We start from the raw sequence: 27,225 nt of genomic DNA on the forward strand, positions 1-27,225 counted from the left end.
TTGTCACAGGTGGTACAAACATGCATTTCATCAAGCAAAAAGGCACATATCCAGTCTTGCATTATTACAGATAACGACACAGACATTGAATTATTTAAGCCGTTCAAAGAATTGCAAGGCTTTCTATCCACATCATTCATGGTTGCCTCATCTCAGCAACTATGTGATGATGGAATGGTACATTTTAGCTACAAATTAGACCCATTTAGAACCAACATCACTCCAGATTGTTTGAATATATTTCCAAGAGCTTCAATATATGATCTGTACAAGTCATGTAGGGCGTCCTGGAGAATGCGCACAACTGAATGCACCAGAATTGGCTCATCCACCAAACGCTCCAGGAAATATATACTGTTGCTTGACACAGCTAACTGGTTTGGTTTCTTAAGATTGTCCACCTTCTTGAAGTATGTTTGTTTTGTAGTTCAGGTTGATTGACATATGGAGAGAGGTAAAGCTTTTACTGTTCGGCAGCCCATAACTCCTTCTCTATAATTTTACTTGCATCACAATCACACATACTAGACAATGTAGCTCCATCACTGGATGGAACCTGGATGCATGGGAGCTGAAACACAGAACACTATTGGCTGAGCTTGAAGAAGCTACAGAATATTTCTTAAAATAAAATATATATATGTTTTATTGTGAAAGTAAAAAAATATTCATGTAAGATTAATAAATAAAAGATAAATACTATATATATATATATATATATATATATATATATATATTCACTTAAAAAAGACAAATGTTAGAATGACATTATAGTTGAATGAAAGTGTTAGTTTAAACATAATGTTTTAAACTAAATAAAACACTGATATTCAACAAGTATATTTATTTCAAGTAACTATAATTCATGCCCTCGCCATGCACAGTGTTGTCATCAATTAAATTAGTTCAGTTGTTATTTCAATTATGTTACAGAACATGTGCTGTAATGTAATATGTGAGGTCATAATTAGAGCTTGGGAAGGTAAACACTGCTATATAGTCTACATATGTAATGATTTTGCCAAAAACCATTTAAAGATATTAGCTGAATTATGTCTGAAATTTGAATTTGATGTAGTAAAGCCTCCAAATAAAAAGAAGTGGTAGCAGTTGCACTTATAATAACTTGTCTAGAAAGGTTGCCCATCATTGACATCTTGGCTGTTGATTGATAATAAAGCAAATAAAGTACTTTATAGAGCATATAAGAGAGAGTGAATTTGTTACACAACAACCAGCGTGGTAATGACTGTGCTCAACTGGGAAGTCAAAAGTTTAGAACAAACCTTTGCGTTGCAATTTATCAAATAAATTGGTCTGTATGATTTAGGGTCAGTGGCTTATTTTCTCTCCTCCCTTTCGCAGCTAAAGTCACAGAAAGACTCGTGAACGCTCAGCTGACCGCCTTCATTGAAGAAAGCTCCATCCTGGACACCTCAAAATCTGGCTTCCGCAGCAATCACAGAACCGAGACCGCTCTCCTTGCTGCCACCAGCGACATCTGCATGCTGCTCGACCAGGGACACACTGCAGCCCTCATCCTCTTAGACCTCTCACCAGCCTTCGACACCGTCTCACATCGCACACTAGCCGCCAGACTCCACAACGCAGGAATACAGGGGTCCGCCCTCGACTGGATCTGATCTTTCCTCTCCGGCAGAGCCCAGAGGGTCAGACTCCCCCCCCCTTTCTCTCCAACCCCACTGACATCATCTGCGGATTACCCCAATGATCTTCGCTAAGCCGGACGCTCTTCAACATCTCCATGGCCCCCATCGCCACCATCGTCAGATAACATGGGCTGAGCATCGCATCCTACGCTGACGACACCCAACTCATCCTTTCCCTCAGCAAGATCCCAGAAACCACCAGACTCAGCATCCAGGAAGGAATGAGAGACGTAGCAACCTGGATGAAGGACAGCTACCTAAAGCTCAACTCCGAGAAGACAGAGGTCCTCATCCTCGGACCCTGCACCTCCACCTGGGACAACACCTGGTGGCCCCCTGCCCTCGGTAGCCCACCCACCCTGACAGACCATGCTCGGAACCTCAGCATAATCCTCGACTCCTCACTCTCCATGAACCGCCAGATCAACGCCGTCTCCTCCGCCAGCTTCAACTGCCTCCGCATCCTCCGTAAGACTTACAAATGAATTCCCCCCCAACTGCAGAAAGACCGTCACCCACGCACTCAACACCAGCAAGACTGGACTACGGCAACACCCTCTACACCGGAATCAACAAAACTCTTCTACGCAAGCTCCAAACCATCCAGAACGCTGCCGTCAGGCTCGTCCTAGGGACACCGCACCACGAACATATGAGCCAACACCTGCAAGACCTCCACTGGCTCCCCATCGAGAAGAAGGTCACCTACAAACTCCTCACCCACTCCTACAAATCCCTCAACAACATCGGACCCAAATAGCTCAACGACCAAATATGTTTCCACGCTTCCAAGAGGAGCCTCCGCTCCGCTGACCTCACCCTAGCAGAGGTCCCCCACATCCACAGAAGCAGAACGGGTGGGAGAGTTTTCTCCTACATCACAGCCAAAACCTGGAACGAGCTCCCTATCAGAATCAGACGCTCCCCAACCCTCCACACGTTCAGGAAAGACCTCAAGACCTGGCTCTTCAACTGACCCAGAGCTGCTTTAGCCCCCTCCCCCTCAGCGCCTTGAGACCCTCGGGGGTGAGTAGTGCGCTTTATAAACCACTGATTGATTGATTGTGTGGAAGATTTATGTGTTTTTTAAAAGAACATTTGTCCCAGGACGCTATTCTGAGATTATACTACATAGTTTACTATGCTGTACCTCAGTTGGCAGGGTATGTCCAGACGTGGGTCCCTTGCTCACTCTACCACTGGATTCAAGATAGCCTGGCTGATGAGGATTATGAATCCGAAACCGGTCCCAGGATGCTTGTTTCCGGTCCAGGGAAGACATGGCTTGACAGTTCGGGCTGGACTGTTCCCATGAAGCACAGGGTCAGACTGATTTGCATATGGCCATGTCTGAACTGGGGTGGTGGAGTGAGCTAAAGAATGGTGATGGATTAAACCCAGATCAGTTGACTGGGGGTGAGTGTTTGATTTGCTCAAACGCTCCGTCCATCATCCCCTTTGGGATCGCTTTGTTCGCCCTAAATTGGCAGAATATGCCCAGACGTGGGTCCCTTGCTCACTCTACCACTGGATTCAAGATAGCCTGGCTAATGAGGATTATGAATCCGAAACTGGTCCCAGGATGCTTGTTTCCAGTCCAGGGAAGACATGGCTTGGCAGTTCGGGCTGGACTGTTCCCATGAGGCACAGGGTCAGACTGATTTGCACATGGACATGTCTGAACTGGGGGGGTGGAGTGAGCTAAAGAATGGTGATGGATTAAACCCAGATCAGTTGACTGGGGGTGAGTGTTTGATTTGCTCAAACGCTCCGTCCATCATCCCCTTTGGTATCCCTTTGGTCGTCCTAAGTTGGCAGGGTATTGCCAGACGTGGGTCCCTTGCTCACTCTACCACCGGATTCAAGATAGCCGGGCTGATGAGGATTATGAATCCGAAACCGGTCCCAAGATGCTTGTTTCCGGTCCAGGGAAGACATGGCTAGGCAGTTCGGTCTGGACTGTTCCCATGAGACACAGGGTCTGACTGATTTTCATATGGCCATGTCTGAACTGGGGTGGTGGAGTAAGCTAAAGAATGGTGATGGATTAAACCCAGATCAGTTGACTGGGGGTGAGTGTTTCATTTGCTCAAACGCTCCGTCCATCATCCCCATCTGGTATCGCTTTGTTTGCCCTAAGCTGACAGGGTATGCCCAGACATGGGTCCCTTGCTCACTCTACCACTGGATTCAAGATAGCCTGGCTGATGAGGATTATGAATCCGAAACCGGTGCCAGGATGCTTGTTTCCGGTCCAGGAAAGATATGGCTTGGCAGTTCGGGCTGGACTGTTCCCATGAGGCACAGGGTCAGACTGATTTGCATATGGCCATGTCTGAACTGGGGTGGTGGAGTGAGCTAAAGAATGGTGATGGATTGAACCCAGATCAGTTGACTGGGGGTGAGTGTTTGATTTGCTCAAACACTCCGTCCATCATCCCCTTTGGTATCGCTTTGTTCGCCCTAAGTTGGCAGGGTATGCCCAGACGTGGGTCCCTTGCTCACTCTACCACTGGATTCAAGATAGCCTGGCTGATTAGGATTATGAATCTGAAACCGGTCCCAGGATGCTTGTTTCCGGTCCAGGGAAGACATGGCTTGGAAATTCGGGCTGGACTGTTCCCATGAGGCACTGGGTCAGACTGATTTGCATATGGCCATGTCTGAACTGGGGTGGTGGAGTGAGCTAAAGAATGGTGATGGATTAAACCCAGATCAGTTGACTGGGGGTGAGTGTTTGATTTGCTCAAACGCTCCGTCCATCATCCCCTTTGGTATCCCTTTGGTCTTCCTAAGTTGGCAGGGTATGCCCAGACGTGGGTCCCTTGCTCACTCTACCACTGGATTCAAGATAGCCTGGCTGATTAGGATTATGAATCCGAAACTGGTCCCAGGATGCTTGTTTCCGGTCCAGGGAAGACATGGCTTGGCAGTTCGGGCTGGACTGTTCCCATGAGGCACAGGGTCAGACTGATTTGCACATGGACATGTCTGAACTGGGGGGGTGGAGTGAGCTAAAGAATGGTGATGGATTAAACCCAGATCAGTTGACTGGGGGTGAGTGTTTCATTTGCTCAAACGCTCCGTCCATCATCCCCTTTGGTATCCCTTTGGTCTTCCTAAGTTGGCAGGGTATTGCCAGACGTGGGTCCCTTGCTCACTCTACCACCGGATTCAAGATAGCCGGGCTGATGAGGATTATGAATCCGAAACCGGTCCCAAGATGCTTGTTTCCGGTCCAGGGAAGACATGGCTAGGCAGTTCGGTCTGGACTGTTCCCATGAGACACAGGGTCTGACTGATTTTCATATGGCCATGGCTGAACTGGGGTGGTGGAGTAAGCTAAAGAATGGTGATGGATTAAACCCAGATCAGTTGACTGGGGGTGAGTGTTTCATTTGCTTAAACGCTCCGTCCATCATCCCCATCTGGTATCGCTTTGTTTGCCCTAAGCTGGCAGGGTATGCCCAGACGTGGGTCCCTTGCTCACTCTACCACTGGATTCAAGATAGCCTGGCTGATTAGGATTATGAATCTGAAACCGGTCCCAGGATGCTTGTTTCCGGTCCAGGAAAGATATGGCTTGGCAGTTCGGGCTGGACTGTTCCCATGAGGCACAGGGTCAGACTGATTTGCATATGGCCATGTCTGAACTGGGGTGGTGGAGTGAGCTAAAGAATGGTGATGGATTAAACCCATATCAGTTGACTGGGGGTGAGTGTTTGATTTGCTCAAACACTCCGTCCATCATCCCCTTTGGTATCGCTTTGTTCGCTCTAAGTTGGCAGGGTATGCCCAGACGTGGGTCCCTTGCTCACTCTACCACTGGATTCAAGATAGCCTGGCTGATTAGGATTATGAATCTGAAACCGGTCCCAGGATGCTTGTTTCCGGTCCAGGGAAGACATGGCTTGGAAATTCGGGCTGGACTGTTCCCATGAGGCACTGGGTCAGACTGATTTGCATATGGCCATGTCTGAACTGGGGTGGTGGAGTGAGCTAAAGAATGGTGATGGATTAAACCCAGATCAGTTGACTGAGGGTGAGTGTTTGATTTGCTCAAACGCTCCGTCCATCATCCCCTTTGGCATCGCTTTGTTCGCCCTAAATTGGCAGGATATGCCCAGACGTGGGTCCCTTGCTCACTCTACCACTGGATTCAAGATAGCCTGGCTGATGAGGATTATGAATCCGAAACTGGTCCCAGGATGCTTGTTTCCGGTCCAGGGAAGACATGGCTTGGCAGTTCGGGCTGGACTGTTCCCATGAGGCACAGGGTCACACTGATTTGCACATGGACATGTCTGAACTGGGGGGGTGGAGTGAGCTAAAGAATGGTGATGGATTAAACCCAGATCAGTTGACTGGGGGTGAGTGTTTGATTTGCTCAAACGCTCCGTCCATCATCCCCTTTGGTATCCCTTTGTTCGTCCTAAGTTGGCAGGGTATTGCCGGACGTGGGTCCCTTGCTCACTCTACCACCGGATTCAAGATAGCCGGGCTGATGAGGATTATGAATCCGAAACCGGTCACAAGATGCTTGTTTCCGGTCCAGGGAAGACATGGCTAGGCAGTTCGGTCTGGACTGTTCCCATGAGACACAGGGTCTGACTGATTTGCATATGGCCATGTCTGAACTGCGGTGGTGGAGTAAGCTAAAGAATGGTGATGGATTAAACCCAGATCAGTTGACTGGGGGTGAGTGTTTCATTTGCTCAAACGCTCCGTCAATCATCCCCATCTGGTATCGCTTTGTTTGCCCTAAGTTGGCAGGGTATGCCCAGACGTGGTTCCCTTGCTCACTCTACCACTGGATTCAAGATAGCCTGTCTGATGAGGATTATGAATCCGAAACCGGTCCCAGGATGCTTGCTTCCGGTCCAGGAAAGATATGGCTTGGCAGTTCGGTCTGGACTGTTCCCATGAGACACAGGGTCTGACTGATTTGCATATGGCCATGTCTGAACTGGGGTGGTGGAGTAAGCTAAAGAATGGTGATGGATTAAACCCAGATCAGTTGACTGGGGGTGAGTGTTTCATTTGCTCAAACGCTCCGTCCATCATCCCCTTTGGTATCCCTTTGGTCGTCCTAAGTTGGCAGGGTATTGCCAGACGTGGGTCCCTTGCTCACTCTACCACCGGATTCAAGATAGCCGGGCTGATGAGGATTATGAATCCGAAACCGGTCCCAAGATGCTTGTTTCCGGTCCAGGGAAGACATGGCTAGGCAGTTCGGTCTGGACTGTTCCCATGAGACACAGGGTCTGACTGATTTTCATATGGCCATGTCTGAACTGGGGTGGTGGAGTAAGCTAAAGAATGGTGATGGATTAAACCCAGATCAGTTGACTGGGGGTGAGTGTTTCATTTGCTCAAACGCTCCGTCCATCATCCCCATCTGGTATCGCTTTGTTTGCCCTAAGCTGACAGGGTATGCCCAGACATGGGTCCCTTGCTCACTCTACCACTGGATTCAAGATAGCCTGGCTGATGAGGATTATGAATCCGAAACCGGTGCCAGGATGCTTGTTTCCGGTCCAGGAAAGATATGGCTTGGCAGTTCGGGCTGGACTGTTCCCATGAGGCACAGGGTCAGACTGATTTGCATATGGCCATGTCTGAACTGGGGTGGTGGAGTGAGCTAAAGAATGGTGATGGATTAAACCCAGATCAGTTGACTGGGGGTGAGTGTTTGATTTGCTCAAACACTCCGTCCATCATCCCCTTTGGTATCGCTTTGTTCGCCCTAAGTTGGCAGGGTATGCCCAGACGTGGGTCCCTTGCTCACTCTACCACTGGATTCAAGATAGCCTGGCTGATTAGGATTATGAATCTGAAACTGGTCCCAGGATGCTTGTTTCCGGTCCAGGGAAGACACGGCTTGGATATTCGGGCTGGACTGTTCCCATGAGGCACTGGGTCAGACTGATTTGCATATGGCCATGTCTGAACTGGGGTGGTGGAGTGAGCTAAAGAATGGTGATGGATTAAACCCAGATCAGTTGACTGGGGTGAGTGTTTGATTTGCTCAAACGCTCCGTCCATCATCCCCTTTGGGATCTCTTTGTTCGCCCTAAATTGGCAGAATATGCCCAGACGTGGGTCCCTTGCTCACTCTACCACTGGATTCAAGATAGCCTGGCTAATGAGGATTATGAATCCGAAACTGGTCCCAGGATGCTTGTTTCCGGTCCAGGGAAGACATGGCTTGGCAGTTCGGGCTGGACTGTTCCCATGAGGCACAGGGTCAGACTGATTTGCACATGGACATGTCTGAACTGGGGGGGTGGAGTGAGCTAAAGAATGGTGATGGATTAAACCCAGATCAGTTGACTGGGGGTGAGTGTTTGATTTGCTCAAACGCTCCGTCCATCATCCCCTTTGGTATCCCTTTGTTCGTCCTAAGTTGGCAGGGTATGCCCAGACGTGGTTCCCTTGCTCACTCTACCACTGGATTCAAGATAGCCTGTCTGATGAGGATTATGAATCCGAAACCGGTCCCAGGATGCTTGCTTCCGGTCCAGGCAAGATATGGCTTGGCAGTTCGGTCTGGACTGTTCCCATGAGACACAGGGTCTGACTGATTTGCATATGGCCATGTCTGAACTGGGGTGGTGGAGTAAGCTAAAGAATGGTGATGCATTAAACCCAGATCAGTTGACTGGGGGTGAGTGTTTCATTTGCTCAAACGCTCCGTCAGTCATCCCCATCTGGTATCGCTTTGTTTGCCCTAAGTTGGCAGGGTATGCCCAGACGTGGGTCCCTTGCTTTCTCTACCACTGGATTCAAAATAGCCTGGCTGATGAGGATTATGAATCCGAAACCAGTCCCAGGATGCTTGTTTCCGGTCCCGGGAAGACATGGCTTGGCAGTTCGGGCTGGACTGTTCCCATGGACACAGGGTCAGACTGATTTGCATATGGCCATTTCTGAACTGGGGTGGTGGAGTGAGCTAAAGAATGGTGATGGATTAAACCCAGATCAGTTGATTGGGGGTGAGTGTTTGATTTTCTCAAACGCTCCATCCGTCATCCCCTTTGGTATCGCTTTGCATCTCATAAAACAGCATAATTAGGAAAGGCATAAGAATGGTACTAACTTAAAAAAACCCTGTTGGAAAATAGCCCTCTCTGAAGGGTCACCCCAAACTCTTTGTCTTCCTCCTCCTTTGTTCTGGCCTTCTTTATGTTGGCCTTAGAACTCTGAGCACTGTACCACTGCTGACTCTTGCTAAAGTCCATGTGCTTCTCCCCTAAACATGGTAACAATGGTGCATACACAATTGGCAAATTTAGTTTCTTTGTAATTCCCTTGTAAAGTGGTATACTAAATACCCTGGGACTGTAACCCAAGTGCCACTAGTGGGCCTGCAGCACTGATAGTGCCACCCAAGAAGTCTTTCAAACCTGTCTCAGGCCTGCCATTTTAGGGTCAGTGTGTGAAGTTTACTGCTACTTCGACTTGACATTTTAAACCCTTGGCAAAGCCTTAAACTCCCCTTTTATTACACATGAGTCACCCTAAGGTAGGCCTTAGGTAGCTCAGAGAGCAGGGTGCTGTGTAAGTAAAAGGTAGGACACGCACTGTTAAGATTTGCATGTCCTGGTAGTGACAAACAAATGTGTTTCTCAATACTGTGAGGCCTACTCCTCTCATAGATTAGCATTGGGAATTTCTTAATACACCTCTAATCAGTAATTCCTAATGAGTAGCTGCATCATGTTTTATATCTTTGGAACAGTAATGACAAATGCTCTTTAATGGTAACATTGGATTTAACATTACTATTTTCGAAATGCTACTTTTAGAAAGTTGGCATTTCTCTGCTCTTTCTGCTCTGTGTGCCAGCAGCCTGTCTCCAATACACATCTAGGCTGGATGACAGCTACACTTTGTGCATTCCCTCTAGACAGCCACAAACACATGAAGGATAGGTGTGACAGAGAACTTATTTGCATTCTGATAGCTCTTCCTGGGCAGGAAGAGATGGGTAGAGCTGACACTTACACCTAGGCAGAGTCCTGTTTCCCACACATAGGGCAGATTACCCCCCCCCCCCTACTGATAGTCTGGAGCCAGTGCTGGGAAGAAAGGTCCTGTGTGCATGTCAAAAACCCTTCTTCGAAGTCACCTCCACTTCAGAGGCACAACTGGGTATAAGTACTGGGGCTCTGACCCTACCAAGAAAGTGCAATACTGGACCTGTGATGAACTCTTCCAGGAGTAAAGAATGCTGCAGTGGAAGGACTGCCACTCTGCTTGACTTCTACTCTGGAAGAACTGCTTTTCTGCTTTGCTCTGCTGCCTGATGTTCTCCGCCTTGCTGAGGACAAGGACTGGAGTCATTTTACTTGAACCCAGAGTGACGCCAAGGGCTTTCTCCCTGTTCTGAAGTCTTAGGCTATCAAAGACTTCTTTCAACCCTGCCACAGCACCTGGACTCTGCCAACTGTGGGTCCTGTCCTACCAAGTGGTGGCAATTCAGTTCTGGCCCTTGAAAGGTGACTTCTGCTGTACAGAACCAACAAAATCGATGTAGTGTTGACTTTGCACTGATGGGAACTAACACATTGTCCTTAGACGTATAAGCCGATCGACATCACCTCGACAGACTGCACAGCTCAATGACAACAAACAGCGTGGCTCATTGATGGCGCAGCACCTGCAACGTAAAGGGGTTTGATGATGAAGCCTGTATCACCTGCGTAGATTGGAGCGAACACATTGAGCCTTCAACTTTGATGCTTGCTCCATCCAAGGTACTTTTTCAGTGTGACCTGCGCGAGTCCTGTAGCCTGCCTGCCCATCATCGTCCGTCCATCACCACCCCCTTTTGTACCGCTCTTGGCCACCATAAGTGTGGCAGGGTATGCTCAGACGTGAGTCCCTTGCTCACTTTGCCACTAGATTCAAGCAAGCCGGGCTGAAGACGGCTGGAATGCCAGAAACCGGTCCTCGGAAGCTTGTTTCCGGTCCAGGGAAGACATGGCTTGGCAGTTCGGGCTGGACTGTTCCCATGAGGCACAGGGTCAGACTGATTTGCATATAGCCATGTCTGAACTGGGGTGGCAGAGTGGGCTAAAGAACGGTGATGGATTAAACCCAGATCCTTTGACTGGGTGTGAGTGTTTGATTGATTCAGATGCTCCGTCCATCACCACCCCCTTTTGTACCATCATCGTGGTCAGCCTGAACTTTGGATTTACCTCTGTCCAGCGGGCCCTCAAGTAACCTCTAAGCGCCTTTTGATTATAAGCATTACTATTTGATGTATTCTTTGAAAATTCATAACTCTGGTTCTTCTTATTGGAATTTTGTTGTTTTTGTTTTGTTTCACTTTAAAAAATATAATTCACTTTCCTAACACTGTGTGGTGTATTTTTGGGAGTGTGGGGTGTGTGTGTGGGGGGGTGTGGGGGTGTGTGGTGTCTGGTGTGTGGTGTGTGTGTGTGATTTTGCACAAATACTTTACACATTGCCTCTTTAGATAAGCCTGACTGCTCTGTGCCAAGCATCGGTGGGTGAGCACAGGTTATCTTTTAGTGTGTATCTAGCTTACTCTGACTAGGACTGTGGTTCTTGCTTGCACAGGGTGCATACTCTGACAACCAGAAACCCAATTTCTAACAAAACTTAAGAAACCCTTCAAAACCCTCCCCCACTGGGAGAGTCATAACGGCCTATTCTGTTTATCAGATAGTAATAGGAAAGTTCTGATATGTTAGTCACTAGAATCTTAATATAGCATTGCAGTTTCTTCCCCGAGAATACATTCTTCACAATATAGCTTCAGATAGCATTTGTAGAATATTTTGAGAACAGTGTCAGAGCCACGGATCAGATATCCCTGTGCATTTTGATTTAATCTACAAAATATATCGGCAAGTTATGACATCTTTTCTGTCAGAATTTGGTATACTCATAGGATGTTTTTTTGTTAATCTCATATTTCCAAGCTAACGCATCATATGTATATTTGACAAACAGCAGCCACTAGCTGTAGCATATTTTCCTACATGGATGCCTCAGATGGACCCTTTCTACACCTGAATATGTTTATGTTATAGAAGTTCCAAGTGCAAGTATGCTTGTCGGTTTTGCTCTTACAGAATGTTGTCTGTTCTTATTGCGAAGCTTAATGTAGTCCCCCAACATGCTTGCTTTAAAGGCATGCCTTACAATTGGGAGTGCAGCACTTCCTATATTATTATGCGTAAAGTATGTAACCCACTCTTGCATAAAATATATGTACCCGGATTCCAACAGTAATCAAGACGGAAATATTTTCAAGTTGGTAAGCTTGATCTCTAATATTAATGGACTGTGGTCCAACAGAACTTTAAGGCATATGTTAATCTGTGAATTCACTATTCTCTATTTATCAGACAGGAAAACCATTTGAGAATTCTTTTTGCATGAATTTGAGGAAAAGGTATAGCAAGGAGAGCCATGCTGGCGCATACATCAATAGTCTGCTCATCCATAGATCCATAGGTCTTAAAAAGTACAATTACATCTTCTCACAATCAGTGGAGTCCCCCATTCTAATAACTCATCAGTTAAAAGGTCAGTATCTGGAAATTTTCTTGATTTGGTTCATAAACCGAACATAGATTCAAGTAGCATCATTTCTGTTTTACTATGATCCATCTACCTCTCGGGTCAACTAGCTCTTTAACTATCACAAACAAATTTTCATGACTCGGTGCCGCACATAGAGACCCTTGTTGCACAGTACACACCCGCATATAACACCCCAATGTACCTACTATTCGCCAATTTTTAAATGTAATGTGCATATCTTCTAGACAAACTAAGTGGGATTTAAGACTCTTACTTCTTTTTCTACCAATATTTGTATAGAATGTTGATTTAAACTGTTCACATTCACAGTATGTATAATGTTAATTAGCCATTCATATGACACAACTGTGAAAACCACAATATATTACTCTCTTTTGCATGCATTTCTGAACTTCCATGTTTGCCTTTCCTTTACCTCCAAACCCCTCACTATAGATCCCAAAGGAAACCCCTCCAAAGGTTTCCTAGTCCCTCCCCAAAACAAAGACCACACAATCCCCCACACCCCAGTAAGCTGAAATCAACCTTCTCTATAGATGTCATCAGACATCCTAAAACACTCTGCCCTGTCTCTAACACCTGTCGAACCTAAATATTTAATAATCTTAACATACTTCAGCAACATTCTTTAAGGGAAATATAGGATCAGTTCATTCTCATACATTGCCGTTGGAGGCTTAAAAAACAGCCAGTAGAGGTAATGTGATGTAGGCAATGAATGCATAAAGAAAAGAGAGACAGAGAGAAACCACACAGGCCCAAATTAAACTTCTGGAATTAGAAAAAAACAATAGTTAGAAGATACCTACCCTGGGGGGCTTCACTGCTCTAATTTCAAACATGAAAGTATAAGTCATTAACTGATTATTGCAAATATGCAAAATGAGATCTAACTATGCATTGGATGAGTTGTAAATGTATTTTTTTTTCTAATTGCAATGTACTTTTATGGTTCATTAACAAACCGAAATAAAGTTAAAATGAAATGAAAAAATAAGTCATTAAATGATGGCGTTGTGCACATTTTACCACGCAGAAATGATTGTATGAAGTGTGGAACAAAGCACGTAAATTGATTTCATGGTTTAGCACAAACAAAAAAAGGGGGAAAAGATGGTAGAGCACAGTGCAGGATTAAACAAGAACACGGATATAGGGAGTGCACAAATTGGGCAAATATTTTTCGAATAGCTCTGCAATCTTTATACAGCTAGGAATTATACGTATGTGATAGATCGGCAGACATATGCTGTAGGCATAGAAACTCTGATGACTGGTGAGAAGACATTGCCTTTTTAGGCAAAGAATTTACAGTGAACGAATCAGAAGAAGCTGTCACAATTACAAAGCGGCAAAGTGCATGGACCTAACAGCTTCAAGGCTAGCCAGAAACGTGGTTGATCTTCTGTTAGCTATATTTGAAAGGGGGAGCGGGAACAATATTTTACGCTTTGACTTGAGGATATCAATCACGGTTGTTATAAGTTAAAGTGAGAATCTAGAATTTGATTGTCTCTCCTGTAGGCCAATACCTTTAGTGAATATAATAATATATAGAATACAGCCTGCTTGGAGGAGGAGACGGTGGGACAGGCTTGACACCGCGTTCCTCGGTGTCCAGTAGTGTAGGATTAGCCTGAGCAAAGAGTGGCCCGTCTGGATCCATCAGACCCAAAGGAGGCTGGGCTGAGTAACCCCTGCTGATAGCTGGATTTGTTGTTTATCTTTCTTGCTAAGACCAAGGCATGTAATTAAGAAGATATGGGCAAGGCGAAACTAACTCCCAGTTCAAACACTGCAATGAAAGGGGGTTGTGTGAGCACTTCAATTATGAGTTGTTTAACAAATTGAGGTGATATTAGTAATAGCTCAACACGCTGCTGTGTCTGTTGGATTCATGGAGGATTTTAATACTAATAGCCAAACAAATAACATCGGAGGGGTGGTGGCTAATGTAATGACTGTAGGGAGGTGAAATTTGTGCATGATGCCTGAAGAACTGTGTAACATCAGTATTCTTAGCTCCACACCCATGCTATTTTGAACCACCTGCCACTAAAAACAAGCATTTGCAATGCAACTGGTCTCGCATTTACACGAGTTTAAGCTATTGGCATTGTAAATGACATGCCTCTTATTTATGTTTTAAAAACTAAAACATAAATAAAAGGCATTGCCCTTTGCAATGTCAATAGCTCAAACTCAAGTAAATGCGAGACCTTTTGCATTGCAAATGCTTGTTCACAGTTCCGGTGAACACAGCCTGCAGTGAAGGAGACAGGAGGGGGCGGGGGCAGTTCCTGAAAGCAGGGCCCCTTGTGCATTTTTCACATTTCCGGTGCACTCAGCCTGCAGTGAAGGAGGTAGGCAGGAGGGGGCGGGGGCAGAGCCTGGAAGCGAGGCCCCTTGTGCCTTTACCGACAACAAATGGGTTAAAAAAGCCTCCCGTGTGGTAGTGTGTCCTAGTAAATATTTAATGTTCATAAACTCACAGCCCCCTACAGTCCTTTAGGTGCCCGGCTCTAGACTCAATAGAGGAATACAAAGTAATGTAACACACTAAAACCAGAGCTTAAAGTAGAGGGGAACAGAGAGTCAGGGAAGCCAACAGTGGCAGTCCTTAGAGACAAAGGAGAACTCTTAAAAACAAGCATTTGCAATGCAATAGGTCTCGCATTAGGAAAGGTTGAGCTATTGGTATTGTAAATGACACATTTTTTATTTATGTTTTGTTTTTGAAAATAGCGAAATTAATAGCTTTGTCATTTACAATGCCAATAGTTATAATTTTCGCAAATGTGACACCTATAGCATTTGTAATGCAATATGTGTCGTATTTACGTGACTTACATGTATTGATATTACAAATAACAATGGCTTTTAATTTTTTTAATAATTAATACTTAAATAAATGTTATTGTAATTTATAATGGCAATAGCTTAAACTTTTGTAAATAACTGTTGTGAAGATTAGGTTCAGTGTATTTTATTGTTGCGAAAATCCAAGAACAGAAGTGAAATATTAACATCTTTTTGTTACATTTGTTACATTTGTAATAAAGCTTGAAACATTGAGAGATCATATTTGAACCAGTTGTTGTTGAATGGTTGCACAGATTGATGCTGTGGTGGCGCTGAGTGATGTTGTGATGGCGAACGAGTGATGCTGTGGCGTTCAGTGATGCTGTGGTAGCACATCGTGATGTTGTGGTGCCCCTGAGTGATGCTGAATGCTATGCTATGTTTTGTTTTGCTATCCTATGCTTTTATTTGTTATGCTATGCTATGCTGTTTTTTGTTATGCTATGCTATGTTTTGTTATGCTATGTTTTGCTATGCTATGTTTTGTTATGCTATGTTATGCTTTGTTATGATATGCTATGTTTTGCTATGATATGCTATGTTTTATTGTTTTATTATGCTATGCTTTGTTTTGCTCTGCTATGTTTTGTTAGGCTATGTTTTGTTCTGTTTGGTATGCTGTGCTATGTTTTGCGATGCTACTATATGTTTTGATTTTCTATGCTATGTTTTGTTGTGTTTTGTTAAGCTATGCTATGTTTTGTTGTGTTTTGCTATGTTTTGTTATGCTATGTGTTGTGTTTTGTTATGCTATGTTTTGTTATGTTATGCTATGTTATGCTATGCTATTTTTTGTTATGCTATGTTTTGTTATGCTATGTTTTGTTTTGCTATCCTATGCTTTGTTATGCTATGCTATGTTTATTTTTTATATCCTATGCTTTGTTTTGTCATGCTATGCTTTGTTGTGTATTATTATGCTATGCTATGTTTTGTTGTATTTTGCTATACTATGCTTTGTTATGCTAATTTTTGTTATCTTATGCTATGTTTTGTTTTGCTATGTTTTGTTGTGTTTTGTTATGGTATGCTATGTTTTGTTATACTATGCTATGTTTTGTTTTGCTATGCTTTGTTATGTTATGCTATGATTTGTTTTGTTATGCTATATTTTGTTATGCTATGCTATGTTTTGTTGTGTTTTGGTATGCTATGCTTTGTTGTGTTTTGCTATGCTACGTTTTATTTTGTTATGCTATGTTTTGTTTTGCTATCCTATGAGTTGTTTTGTTATGCTATGCTATGTTTTGCTAACCTATGCTTTTTTTGTTATGCTATGCTGTGGTTTGTTATGCTATGCTATGTTTTGTTATGCTATGCTGGTGAGGGTGTGTTAGAGTGTGAGTGAGGGTGTGTGAGGGTGGGTGAGGGTGTGAGGGTGAGGGGATGTGAGGGTGAGGGGATGTGAGGGTGAGGGAATGTGAGGGTGAGAGTGTTGTGGGGGTGAGGTGAGTGAGGGGGTATGAGGGGGTGTGAGGGTGAGGTGGTGAGAGGGTGAGGGGTTTGAGGGTGAGGGTGTGTGAGGGTGAGGGTGTGTGAGGGTGAGGTTGTGTGAGGGTGAGGGTGTGTGAGGGTGAGAGAGTGTTTGAGGGTGTGTGAGGATGAGGGTGTGTGAGGGTGAGGGGGGTGAGGGTGAGTGAGGGTGAGAGGGTTGTGAGGGTGAGGGGTGTGAGGGTGAGTGAGGGTGAGGGGGTGTGAGAGTGAGGGGATGTGAAAGTGAGGGAGTGAGAGGGTGAGGGTGTGTGAGGATGAGGGGGTATGAGGGTGAGTGAGGGTGTGTGAGGGTGAGTGGTGGTGTGTGAGATTGAGGGGTGTGAGGGTAAGGGTGTGTGAGGGTAAGGGTGTGTGAGGGTAAGGGGTTGTGAGGGTGAGGGTTGTGAGGGCGAGGGGGTTTGAGGGTGTGTGAGGGGTGTGAGGGTGAGGGGGTGAGGTGAGTGAGGGGGGGTTAGGGGGTGAGGGTGTGTGAGGGTGAGGGTATGTTAGGGTGAGGATGAGGGTGTGTGAGGTATGAGGGTGAGGGGTTGTGAGGGGGTGTGAGGGTGAGTGAGGGGGTGTGAGAGTGGGGGTGTGAGAGTGAGGGCGTGTGAGAGGGCGTGTGAGAGTGAGGGTGAGAGGGTGTGTGAGAGTGAGGGGGAGTGAGGGGGTGTGAGGGTGTGTGAGGGTGGGGGGGTGAGGGTGTGTGAGGGGTTGTGAGGTTGAGGGGGTATGTGGGTGAGTGAGGGTGAGAGGGTTGTGAGGGTGAGGGGGTGTGAGGGTGAGGGGGTGTGAGGGTGAGGGTGTGTGAGGGGGAGGGGGTGTGAGGATGAGGGTGGGTGAGGGGGTGTGTGAGGGTGAGGGTGAGACTGTTTGTGAGGGTGAGAAAGTAGTATGCCTGGAAGTAATCCATATGATTTTGTGAATTTGAAGAGACCTATGTAAATGTAGGCAGAAATTCACATTGCCTAGACTGCCTCATTTACTAGTGAGCTGACCCCTCAGCGCCCATAATGACCAGTAGCTGGTGAGTTTTGATTTTGGAGCATTTATAGTGAAAGATGATTTCATACCATATTAAGATTTGATGTGGGCATTTCTTTTTCCCAAAGGCCAAAGTGTTTGGGCAGTAACCTTCGAACATCACTGGAAGCAGCATAGCACAACTCCCGACTAGCCATGACATGAGCAGCATGTAAATTTTACAAACAATTGTGACGTATTTGCTAGCCCCCTAAGCATGCCTTCTGGCACCTGAAATTTGCCTTTCATGTACCAGCAGTCCACGGTGCCCATCAGGAGGCTCGGCTGCATTGTCAACTTTACTGATGTGAAGGCTAGACGTATAACCCAGAACAGCTGCCTGGGTGGGTAATGACCGCCTTGAGAAGAGGCCCTGCCGCATCAACAGGAGCACTGGTACGAGTGCACAGTGAGCAGCACAAAACACTTCACAGCTAAATAGAGACCGATTCAATTCTAACAAAATCGGAGAATGATAACTATTACATCGCTTGACAAGCAGGTGCAACCAGGATCGAGGGACAGCACTATCTATTATAAGTCAAAAAAAAAAAAAAATGCGTTTCACTTTATTGTTTCACAGTAGTTGCCCCGTTTCTGTTTTATTACGAAATACTCTGCAAAAGCCATAGCTAACAATTTTCATTATAGTTTTTTGTAGCTACCAACCCCAGCACAAGCTGATGTGAGTCTGCCTCGGGGTCGCTTCCGGACAGTTCATCGGGCCCCAGCCCGGCTGCCACACTCTGCTGCTCGCCCTATGAGAACCGGCTGTTGGCCGGCGCCAGGACGGAGCTCAGCAGCACCAGGGGCAGGTTCAGGGCCCCTACACGGCAGCCGTCAGCCAGGGATATGCCAACTACCTGCCCTATGGCTCCGAGGCGCCCACACTGTACACGGCGCTGGAGAGGACTTCGTGAGTCTTACTCCCAGAGTGCATTTCTTCAGACAATGTGCGGGCTGAAAAGGGCCGGTCATATGAACAAACACACCGGGCAATGTAAGTTAGCTTACACAGGTAGCGGAACTTGTTTCAGCGACTACCAGGAAGGGGCATATTCATGCAGTTGTAATGTTACTTTACAAGTATTTTTAGACCTGTATCTATTAGTACTTGTAGGCCCCCGAGTAGTGCTGAAAACTAGTGGTTTTGTAAAAAGGTACCTTGGGCAACAAATAACCCACAAGAACACACTTTGTTGCACTAAATGAAAAGTTGCTCTGTCCCGACTCCGCACACTGTAAGAAGTGGGCTCAAGCTGTGTGGGGCTGTGTGCTTGAGCAGTGCTCCTAGCCCGGTTCATATAAACCATCAAAGGTGGCACAGGGCTTGGCACCCCACGTACTGCGGGCTACTTACTCTTGCACATAATCTTAAATTTCACATATTTATCTGGCTAATTAGGAACTGCTTACCGGAAGTTCGGGAGCGTCACGTTGTGGGGTGGGACTTCTGCTTTTTGCGGTCAGCCCGGCCCACGGAGAGCAGCGGTGACGCGGGGCTCCCAGGCGTGAGGGAAGCCCCGCGTGTGGTGAGGCGGCGGAGAAAGAGCCCGGTGAGTGGAGGGGGGAATATGTGTGTGTATGTGTCTGTGTGCGTGTCTGTGTGCATGTCTGTGTGTGTGCGTGTGCGCGCATGTGTGAGTGGTGGGGGGATGCGTGCGTGGCTGTGTGTGTGTGTGAGCCAGTGAGTGGTGGTGGTGGGGGGATGCGTGTGCGTATCTGTGCATGTGTGTGTGTGTGTCTCTGTGTGCGTGTGCGTGCGATTTCGAAAGGGTGACTTGCTCTGAATGTTGGACAGGGGTTGTGCACGGCGCCGTGCTGGACGTGCGCGTACAGGCGATGAAATCGCCGAGGGAAAGCGCGTGCCCATCCCCTGTCCAACATTCCCGGCAAGCCGGCAAAAATAGGTCTTTCGCTGACGCGAGACCTAACAAAGAGAGCAGTTCCAAGAAATGAGCACAACACCAAGATCAACATAAAAAACTGAAATAAATAGAACCAGCAGTATAACAACACAAAGACAACAAGAGACACAAGACATATGCCACAAGAGGATCAAATTATCTTAATATTTAGTTTATCTAGTTAATCGAGTGGACATTAAAAAATTAGAAAACCGTGATCAGGCCTTGATTACACCATCCTATAAAATATATAAAAAGCACAGGGTCCATACATGTGATACCATTCTCGGGCCCAAATCACAAAAAACATAAATCTTTCCAATAAAGGAAGGAAATTAACACTTTTTTTAACCAAGCAAGAGACAGGTGAAGTTATTGTTCGTCTCACATCGAATGCCACAGTCTTGGGTCTTACAGATGTCTCAGCATTTCAGCCTTTTCATAAAGACTTTAAGAAGTATACCACCTCACCCTGGAGGCCAGCAACCAGGGGGATGTGGAAGTCACTTGACACATACCTAGACTCTTACGAACCCCCATGAAACCATTTCCTCTCGAAGACATTTCCCCTGTTCCCCCACCCCCCCTTCGCTGGGCGGTGGGGCGAGCGAGGTGGAGCACTACTAACATGGTCCTGGGGGGCGTCGGGTGGGCAGACTTGGCTACCAATCTTGCCACAAGCAAGCCAGTGGGGTGCCGGCTTTGTCACACGGCTTTTAAGTCCCATGAGTCTCTTTACTACACAGAACCTTTCTTGTATCCTTTTTTCATCCCTTTCTCTCCTGCTTCTTTCTATCACCCTTTGCCTTATTTTCAGCAAGTCAAGTCAGAAGGGATTAGCTAAACATATATTTCAAAGTGCTTTAAACACTGCCCTACAAACTACGTTTTGGCTAACCCTGTAACAGAAATGCTAATGTATTTGCTTATAATTTTTTTTTAAAAAATGCTTTGAAATCAAAAAAAAAAAGTATTCCACCAGGCAAGCTTCTTGGCGCTTAGATTGAAGGAAACCTCGAAATAGCAGAATGTCAGCCTCGGGCAGCAGTAATATTAATGCCAACAAGTCACAAGTAAATGAAAGACAGATAACAGACATTACATAGAATATCCATAGCAATACCAGTTATATAAAAAAAGTACAACTGGAAAGAATAGAGCTAAAGAAAATAGAGAGAATATTACGGATGGATATACCAATCCCCAGTATTATTAGTTACCACAACCAGTGAGCACGTGCCAATCACCAAAGAACACAAACCAGAGAGACTGGGGCACACCTTACATAGGGGCCACCGAGGCGCACACAGCAGTCGGACTTTGACTTACCTGCAGTTTGTTGGGGGGCTCAGGTTGATTGCAGCCAGGTCTTTCTGAATCCTAAAAAAAAGAACAGTGCACAAATGTTCAATGCTAGAGTGCTTCGGCCAGAGTTAAAACACTGCATTACAGTCGTGCATCAGCACAAACAGAGTGTTGTGTCACAGAGACCCACTGCATTACTACATTACTAGTTCAAGTTCAAAATATTTTATTGTTTCAGTTAATTAAAACCACAACAATACAATTACTAAAGCAAAAAACTGCAATAACATTTTTCCTAAAAGTCATATAAGTCTTTCGATCAAATAGAATTACATGTGTAGAAATATCATTGTTAAAAAAGCGCACACATTTTCAACGTGCGTAGTTTACAAATAGTGATTCTAGAGCGTTGATTGACCCCTAGACTGCTAAGTAAAATTGAAGAATGTTGCTCCCAGTGTTCTAGTTGTCATGCCCCCCTAAATAGGACAGGAGCCAGTAGTATTCGACACTTCTTTATTCGTGTCTGTCCTACTCATAACTAACTTCCCATTCCCCGTTTCCTGCTCCTCCCTTTCCTGCTCCTCCCACGAGTCTATCCCCAAACACTAGACTGCTATACACGACATGACATCTCCCCCTTTCTTAACAAAATAGTCATCTTCAACATGTTTGTAGTTTCTTGACTGTCCACACACAGGTCTGCGGGAGTCCGCATGGGTCATAGACACATTGCCGTTCCAGGCTTAGACTCAGTCAGCTTCTCAGGCGCTGGCAAGGTATAGTCTATTGGGGGCACTGCTTTGTTCGAGCTGCTGTCGGCTGCCTCGACAAGAATATCCTTGACTGCGGGAGTGTGCCTTTGAAAGTACGAAGTATTGTGTGTGGTCTTCTGGTTCTCAGATTCGTTGCGGGTCTCAATAGTCTTCCGGGTTATCCACCCATTTACAGATTCTGACGCGATCGTGGCTGCTTTGTGTGAGATGACAGTTGGTGACTCAGCTCGATAGCGGCAATCTGTCTTTCTTGGTAGTTCTCGTTCGACTGACGCTCGATCTCCTTCAGGAGTGGACGGTGTTCTGGTTCTCTTCCGAGCATCTGTACGAGATCTTACTTCCTTCTGTCTCTTTGAGTCGGGGGCAGCACTGTCCTCTTGTTCCGAGTCGTGCATACCGGTCAGCAGGGCACTGTCTGACATGGGTGACCCGGTTTGGTCTCGGGACTCATTTGTTGGCCCTGTTTGTCTCTCCCACTCCCACTCGCATTTGGGACTGGTGGACTCTTGTTTCTTTCTTATCCACCCATTTTGCCCTCCTTGTTGAGTGGTAGGGTAGTTCTTCCTCACCCGATGGGTGCTGTCCCGTATCTCTGGTTTCCTTCTGCCAGCGCGTTGAGTCAGCCTCGCGAACCCCTTCAGGGGTGCCGGCATGTTCTTTACGTCTTGAGATATCCGTGACTGACATGACGTGTTGTATTGTGGGGTGATCAAATGTTTTGATTCATTGATGTGAAATATGTTGCTCTGGACAGGGAGAATGTTCTCCGATTTTATTGTATATTTTGGTGATTGGTGCCATGAGTGTTGTAAAAACCTTGACTCGGTTGATCGAGATGACCGTACAGACACGTTTTCTGAATTGGAGGAGCCTTTTGCTGGTTTCCTCTGAGAACGTTTCATTGAGAGTGTTTTGACTGATACATTTCTTGAGCTGGTGGTCTGTGAAGACATGCTCCGGGAGTCAGAGTCATCTGTAAGATATATTTGTGAGTGTGAATTTTGAGGTGTCTTTTGTGCTGTTGCTGTGAATGGGTTATTTGCTAGCCACGCATTTATTCCTTTGGATTGGTCGTGGAGCATTTGGTCACCGTCTCTCTCACATGACATTGACTGTCTGTCCCCGGTATTCTCATTGTCGTGGATGTCTTTAGTGCACATACCTGTCCCTTTCCGGTGCCTGAGTGGCTTACCACACCTCATGTGATTTGTTTCTTCTTCTCGTTTGTTAGGTGTAATAACGGCAGTGACACTTGTGTGACGTGTCTTCCTGCTTGGTGCTTCTTTAGGAGTGTCTATAGCATTTGATGGGCAGTGGGTTGCTTGACTGTGCTCGTATGCCGGTGTCCAGAGTTGGCGTGACTTGTCCGCTCGTTTGTATTTGGTCCTTTCCACATATCCATTGAGCAGACTGTCATCTGTCTCTTTTGTGTGGTCTGTCCCACTTGAGGCTTCATCCGAATCGTTTGTGGTGTCTGTTGAATGATTCAATGAAGACGTATCAGTGAGACTGTCGTAACCATCCTTCACCGCCTTTCGTATGGTTGACTCAGGGTGTTTCACGTCACTTGGTTTCTTCCGTTGTCTCGTCTCTATTCTGCCTTCGCCCTCCCTCTTTCTGGTTTTGTTTGTTTCCTGGGCTTTCTCCAGAGACATGATAGGCGTCTCCATTCTTTTATCTTCATGACTTGCATTCGGGTGTAGTTCTTTTGCCAATTGTCTTGCTTTAACCCGCTCTCCAACATCAGCCCTCCTGATGATTTCTTTTAGCGAGAACTGCCCTTGAAGGATCTTGCGTTTTGTTTCAGGTTTTGAGCAGCCTTCAATCACCCGGAGTCGAACTGCTTCCTCGTCTGTAAATGTGTTGAAGTGGCAGTGGTGCACAAGACTTTGTAGCCTTATTATGAAGTTTGGTAATGATTCTCTGGGTTCCTGCCGTGCCGCGTTGAAGGCGATGCGTTCATGATCCACACTCTCCTGTGTGTTGAAGTGAGTGCGTAGCGTCTCTTTGAGGTTTCTATATGTCTCTGTGTCCTTTGCTGAGAACGTCCTGATTAGATGTCGACCTTCGTGACCCACCAGCCGAAGTAGTAACAGTAAACGGTTGCTATCTCTTCCCTCTCCGGTTGTTTCAAGAAATGCATCTAATGATTCTAGCCACCTAGTCCATCTAGAACCCAGACTCTGGTCACTGGTCTGTGTCACTGGGGGTGGCACCTCAATGCAGACATTGGGTTTGTGTTTTCCTTTTCTCACTGACATGGCGGAGGAGAGTCCTAGTATGCTACCGTCACGAAACTGTTCCCTTGTGTTTTCCGCGTTATTCTAGAATTCTCTGCAGTCGAAATCTTATGTACATTTAGTTCCTCTTTGATTTTAATCGCTTGTTTTCACTTAGCGCTGGAACTTACTCTGAAACCGGGATTCGTTTATGCCTGTTGCATTCAGGACTTGCATTTGCTCGGGCTTGTTGCACCTGGGGCTTGTATGAGCTGGTGCTTGTTGCCTTTGCGCTTGGTATTGGCTTGAGTGTTGCATGCGTGACTTGTATTTATCTGCGTTCTTTGTAATCGTGCCTTACATTTGCTTGTACTTGCTTCGTTGCAATTCTTGCACTTGCGACTGTAGGTTCGTCAATGTCCGTTCATTTTGCCTTTGCCAGCGTTTGATGTGTTTCGTTGCCTTGGCTTGTGTTTGTTGCTAAAGTCACTTCGGTTCATCACACTTCTTGTTGCTTGTATCAGCGCTTGATTGCGCTCAAGGTCGTCTTTGCTTGTTGTTTGCGCTTCTTGTGTTGAAGTTTGCATTTGCTTGTGCTTGCTATGTTCAGGATTTGCATTTGCCCGTGTTCGTTGCGTTAAAGGCTTGCATTTGCTTGGGTTTGTTGCTTCACACTTTGCCTTGGCTCGTGCTTATTGTGTTTCGGGATCCGCATTTGCTTGTGTTTGTTGTACTTCGAGGTTTTGTATTGGCTTGTGCTTGTTGTGTGTCTGGTCACTTTTATTCCTTTCACCACTTGACGTTTGTACTTGTGTTTATTTTCTTCTTTCCCTTTTGCGTTTACTTGAGTTTATTGATTTTTGCTCTCTTGCAGTCGCTCGTGTTTTTTTTTTCACTTTATTGTTGCTTTTGCTCGTGCTTATTTTCTTATTTTGTCTCTTGCATTTGCATGTGCTTATTATGTTTGCTATTGCAGTGTTTGTTTATTCTGTGCGCCAATGCTTGTTTCTGATGTCTGTTGAATGCTCAATTCCAAATTCTGCTTGCCTGACTTGAAAATGGCCGCTTAGGCATTTGAACAGGGGTGTCTCTATGGGCTGCCTGACTTAAAGATGGCCGCCGACACTGAAGTCTCAGTTCACACGAGACTTCCTTTCCATTCATTCCGGTCAGTGCTGATTCATCCAGGACTCACCGACCGCTGGTCGCAGAGGCAGCAACTCTTCTCCAGGTCCCTTCACCCTTGCAGCGCTGCAGTATCCAGGTGAGGTCGGGGTGGGCTCCCACCTCACTTTCCTCGGTCGCGCGCTCACTCGGCGACTGCATGCCAAGTCTCACGCATCGGGGGTGAGCTCCCGATTTTGGGCGCCAAACAGCGCTCGGCTTCAGGCGGCTCCAGCGCTCAACAGCGCTTGCTGGTCGGGCTTCACACAATCACCTGATCGTGGAGTTGGCTCACTTGCCAGGACTTCAAGTTAAGTTCATGGGGCAGCATTCAGGCGCGACGTGTAGCGCGTTTTGTTTTCGCGCTTCTGGCACTCGGCGCTGACACAGGCTGCAGGCTCTCAGGTCTCGGGCCGTTCACGGACGGCAGGGGTTTGGGCAGATGTGGGTTTCAGCATTATCCCACCCTCGTCGCCATTGTCATGCCCCCCAAATAGGACAGGAGCCAGGAGTAGTATTCGACACTTCTTTATTCGTGTCTGTCCTACTCATAACTAACTTCCCATTCCCCGTTTCCTGCTACTCCCTTTCCTGCTCCTCCCACGAGTCTATCCCCAAACACTAGACTGCTATACACGACATGACACTAGTGTTATTCTTCCTTGTGCTCAGGAGTACGATCTGCCACTGAGCAGACCGTCTTGTTCGGTGTTAGCAAGCAGGACACAAGATTCCTTTTTAATGCTTGTGCATGAACAGAAAATAACTTTATTAATTGGCAGTTCAATGAAGTGTCTGTTGGATCCAAGGACGCTGTAATTGCTGATCTGCATATCCTATTACCTCTAATGTTCATGGCATGTTTTAGTAAAATGGTTCGTGCTTGAGATAATTTAGGGCAAATGAAGACAAGGTGGACAAGGTCCTCTTTACTGCTCCCACTTAGTCTACATTCTTTCGGCCTGTCGTGCATGACTACATTACGCAAACCACTCAAGCCAAGTGTGGGCAGAACGGGGTTGGAAGACACAGAGATCCAAGAATGGACCGCTCAGCCTTTCATCTTTCACACGATGACACCATGACTACTGGGCAGTGAGGAAACAGCAGCGGCAAGGGAGGTGTAAAAAACACACGCTGCTTTCACTGCTCCTGCAAGTAAGACAGTGATGCAGGCAGCGTGAGTTCTTTTGATCGAAAACACGGACTAATATGCAACATGTAAAGTGCCTCAAAGCCCTCTTGTCTGCGCTATATAACACTACCACATGTAATTAAATAAAAGGCGAGCATATCCAGCAGGCGAAATGCTTCTTACTGCACAAAAGCACCGAATAAAAAGAAACATAATCTATAAAGGTGCCATCAGAACTGCAACAAATGGGGCTGTAAAGCAGAATATATCAGGTGCTGTGAGTGGCTTCATACAACAGAGCGCTGATAGGCTATCAGGCCTCAAGGTAAATTGGGCGAAGACTTGCCTCTTCCCGCTCCGGAAGCAAGAGCAACACCCGCCAACAAACATTGGCATGCGCTGGGAACCAGATTGCCTGCACTACCTTGGGGTTTACATCTATCACGATCCCACCAGCTTGCTGGACGGCAACATTGGTCGCTGTATCCGATCTCTGAAGGGCAACATGGCCTTCTGGGCTACCCTCCCCCTGTCAATGACGGGACGGGTATCCCTCCTCAAAATGGTTGCACTTCCACGTTTATTATACCTCTTTAGGACCCTTCCGGTATGGATACCGGGGGAAGTGTTCCGGCGATTGAAATCTACGGTGGTGTCATTCCTCTGGGGAGAAGGTAGGTGACGAATAGCATTGGCGACCCTCATGCGCCCCAAAGACCAGGGGGGGCTTGCAGTCCCTGACTTCGAGCTATATTATTTGGCGGCACAACTTCAATTCTTTACGCAGGAGGTGGCCAGGGTATACCGGGGACCCGACCAGGAGAGGGATGCGTGCACCCCCCGCCACGTACTGGCATACATAAACCTGCAGCAGAAATTGTTATTGAAGGGGTTGACCCTAGAGGAAGGGACGCTGCGTCTATGCTGGAATCGCATGCAGCGACGTGCGGGTCCGGACCATCCTTATGCGCCCGAGATTCCGTTGGGAATGGTGACGGCGCTCCCACACGGGGGGGACTGGTCGAACCTCCAACTTTGGGAGGAAGCGGGCCTTCACGTGATAGGTGACTTATACGCCGACGGGGTGCTGACGGACTTCCAGACTCT

The 27,225-nt window shown here is 46.4% G+C and overlaps 1 protein-coding gene across 3 annotated transcripts in view; it reads right to left on the minus strand.

The window, feature by feature from the left end:
- The window catches only part of NGEF (neuronal guanine nucleotide exchange factor), a 973,961-nt gene that overhangs the window by 779,146 nt on the left and 167,590 nt on the right, over nucleotides 1-27,225 (minus strand). For all 3 annotated transcript variants that reach the window (XM_078666016.1, XM_078666019.1, XM_078666018.1), the window contains exon 3: nucleotides 20,849-20,899. In XM_078666016.1, coding sequence (XP_078522142.1) covers nucleotides 20,849-20,899 — 51 coding nt within the window. The remainder of the gene's footprint in view (nucleotides 1-20,848; nucleotides 20,900-27,225) is intronic.

The sequence above is a fragment of the Lissotriton helveticus genome, chromosome 11, assembly GCF_964261635.1.
Source record: "Lissotriton helveticus chromosome 11, aLisHel1.1, whole genome shotgun sequence".
NCBI lineage: Eukaryota > Metazoa > Chordata > Amphibia > Caudata > Salamandridae > Lissotriton > Lissotriton helveticus.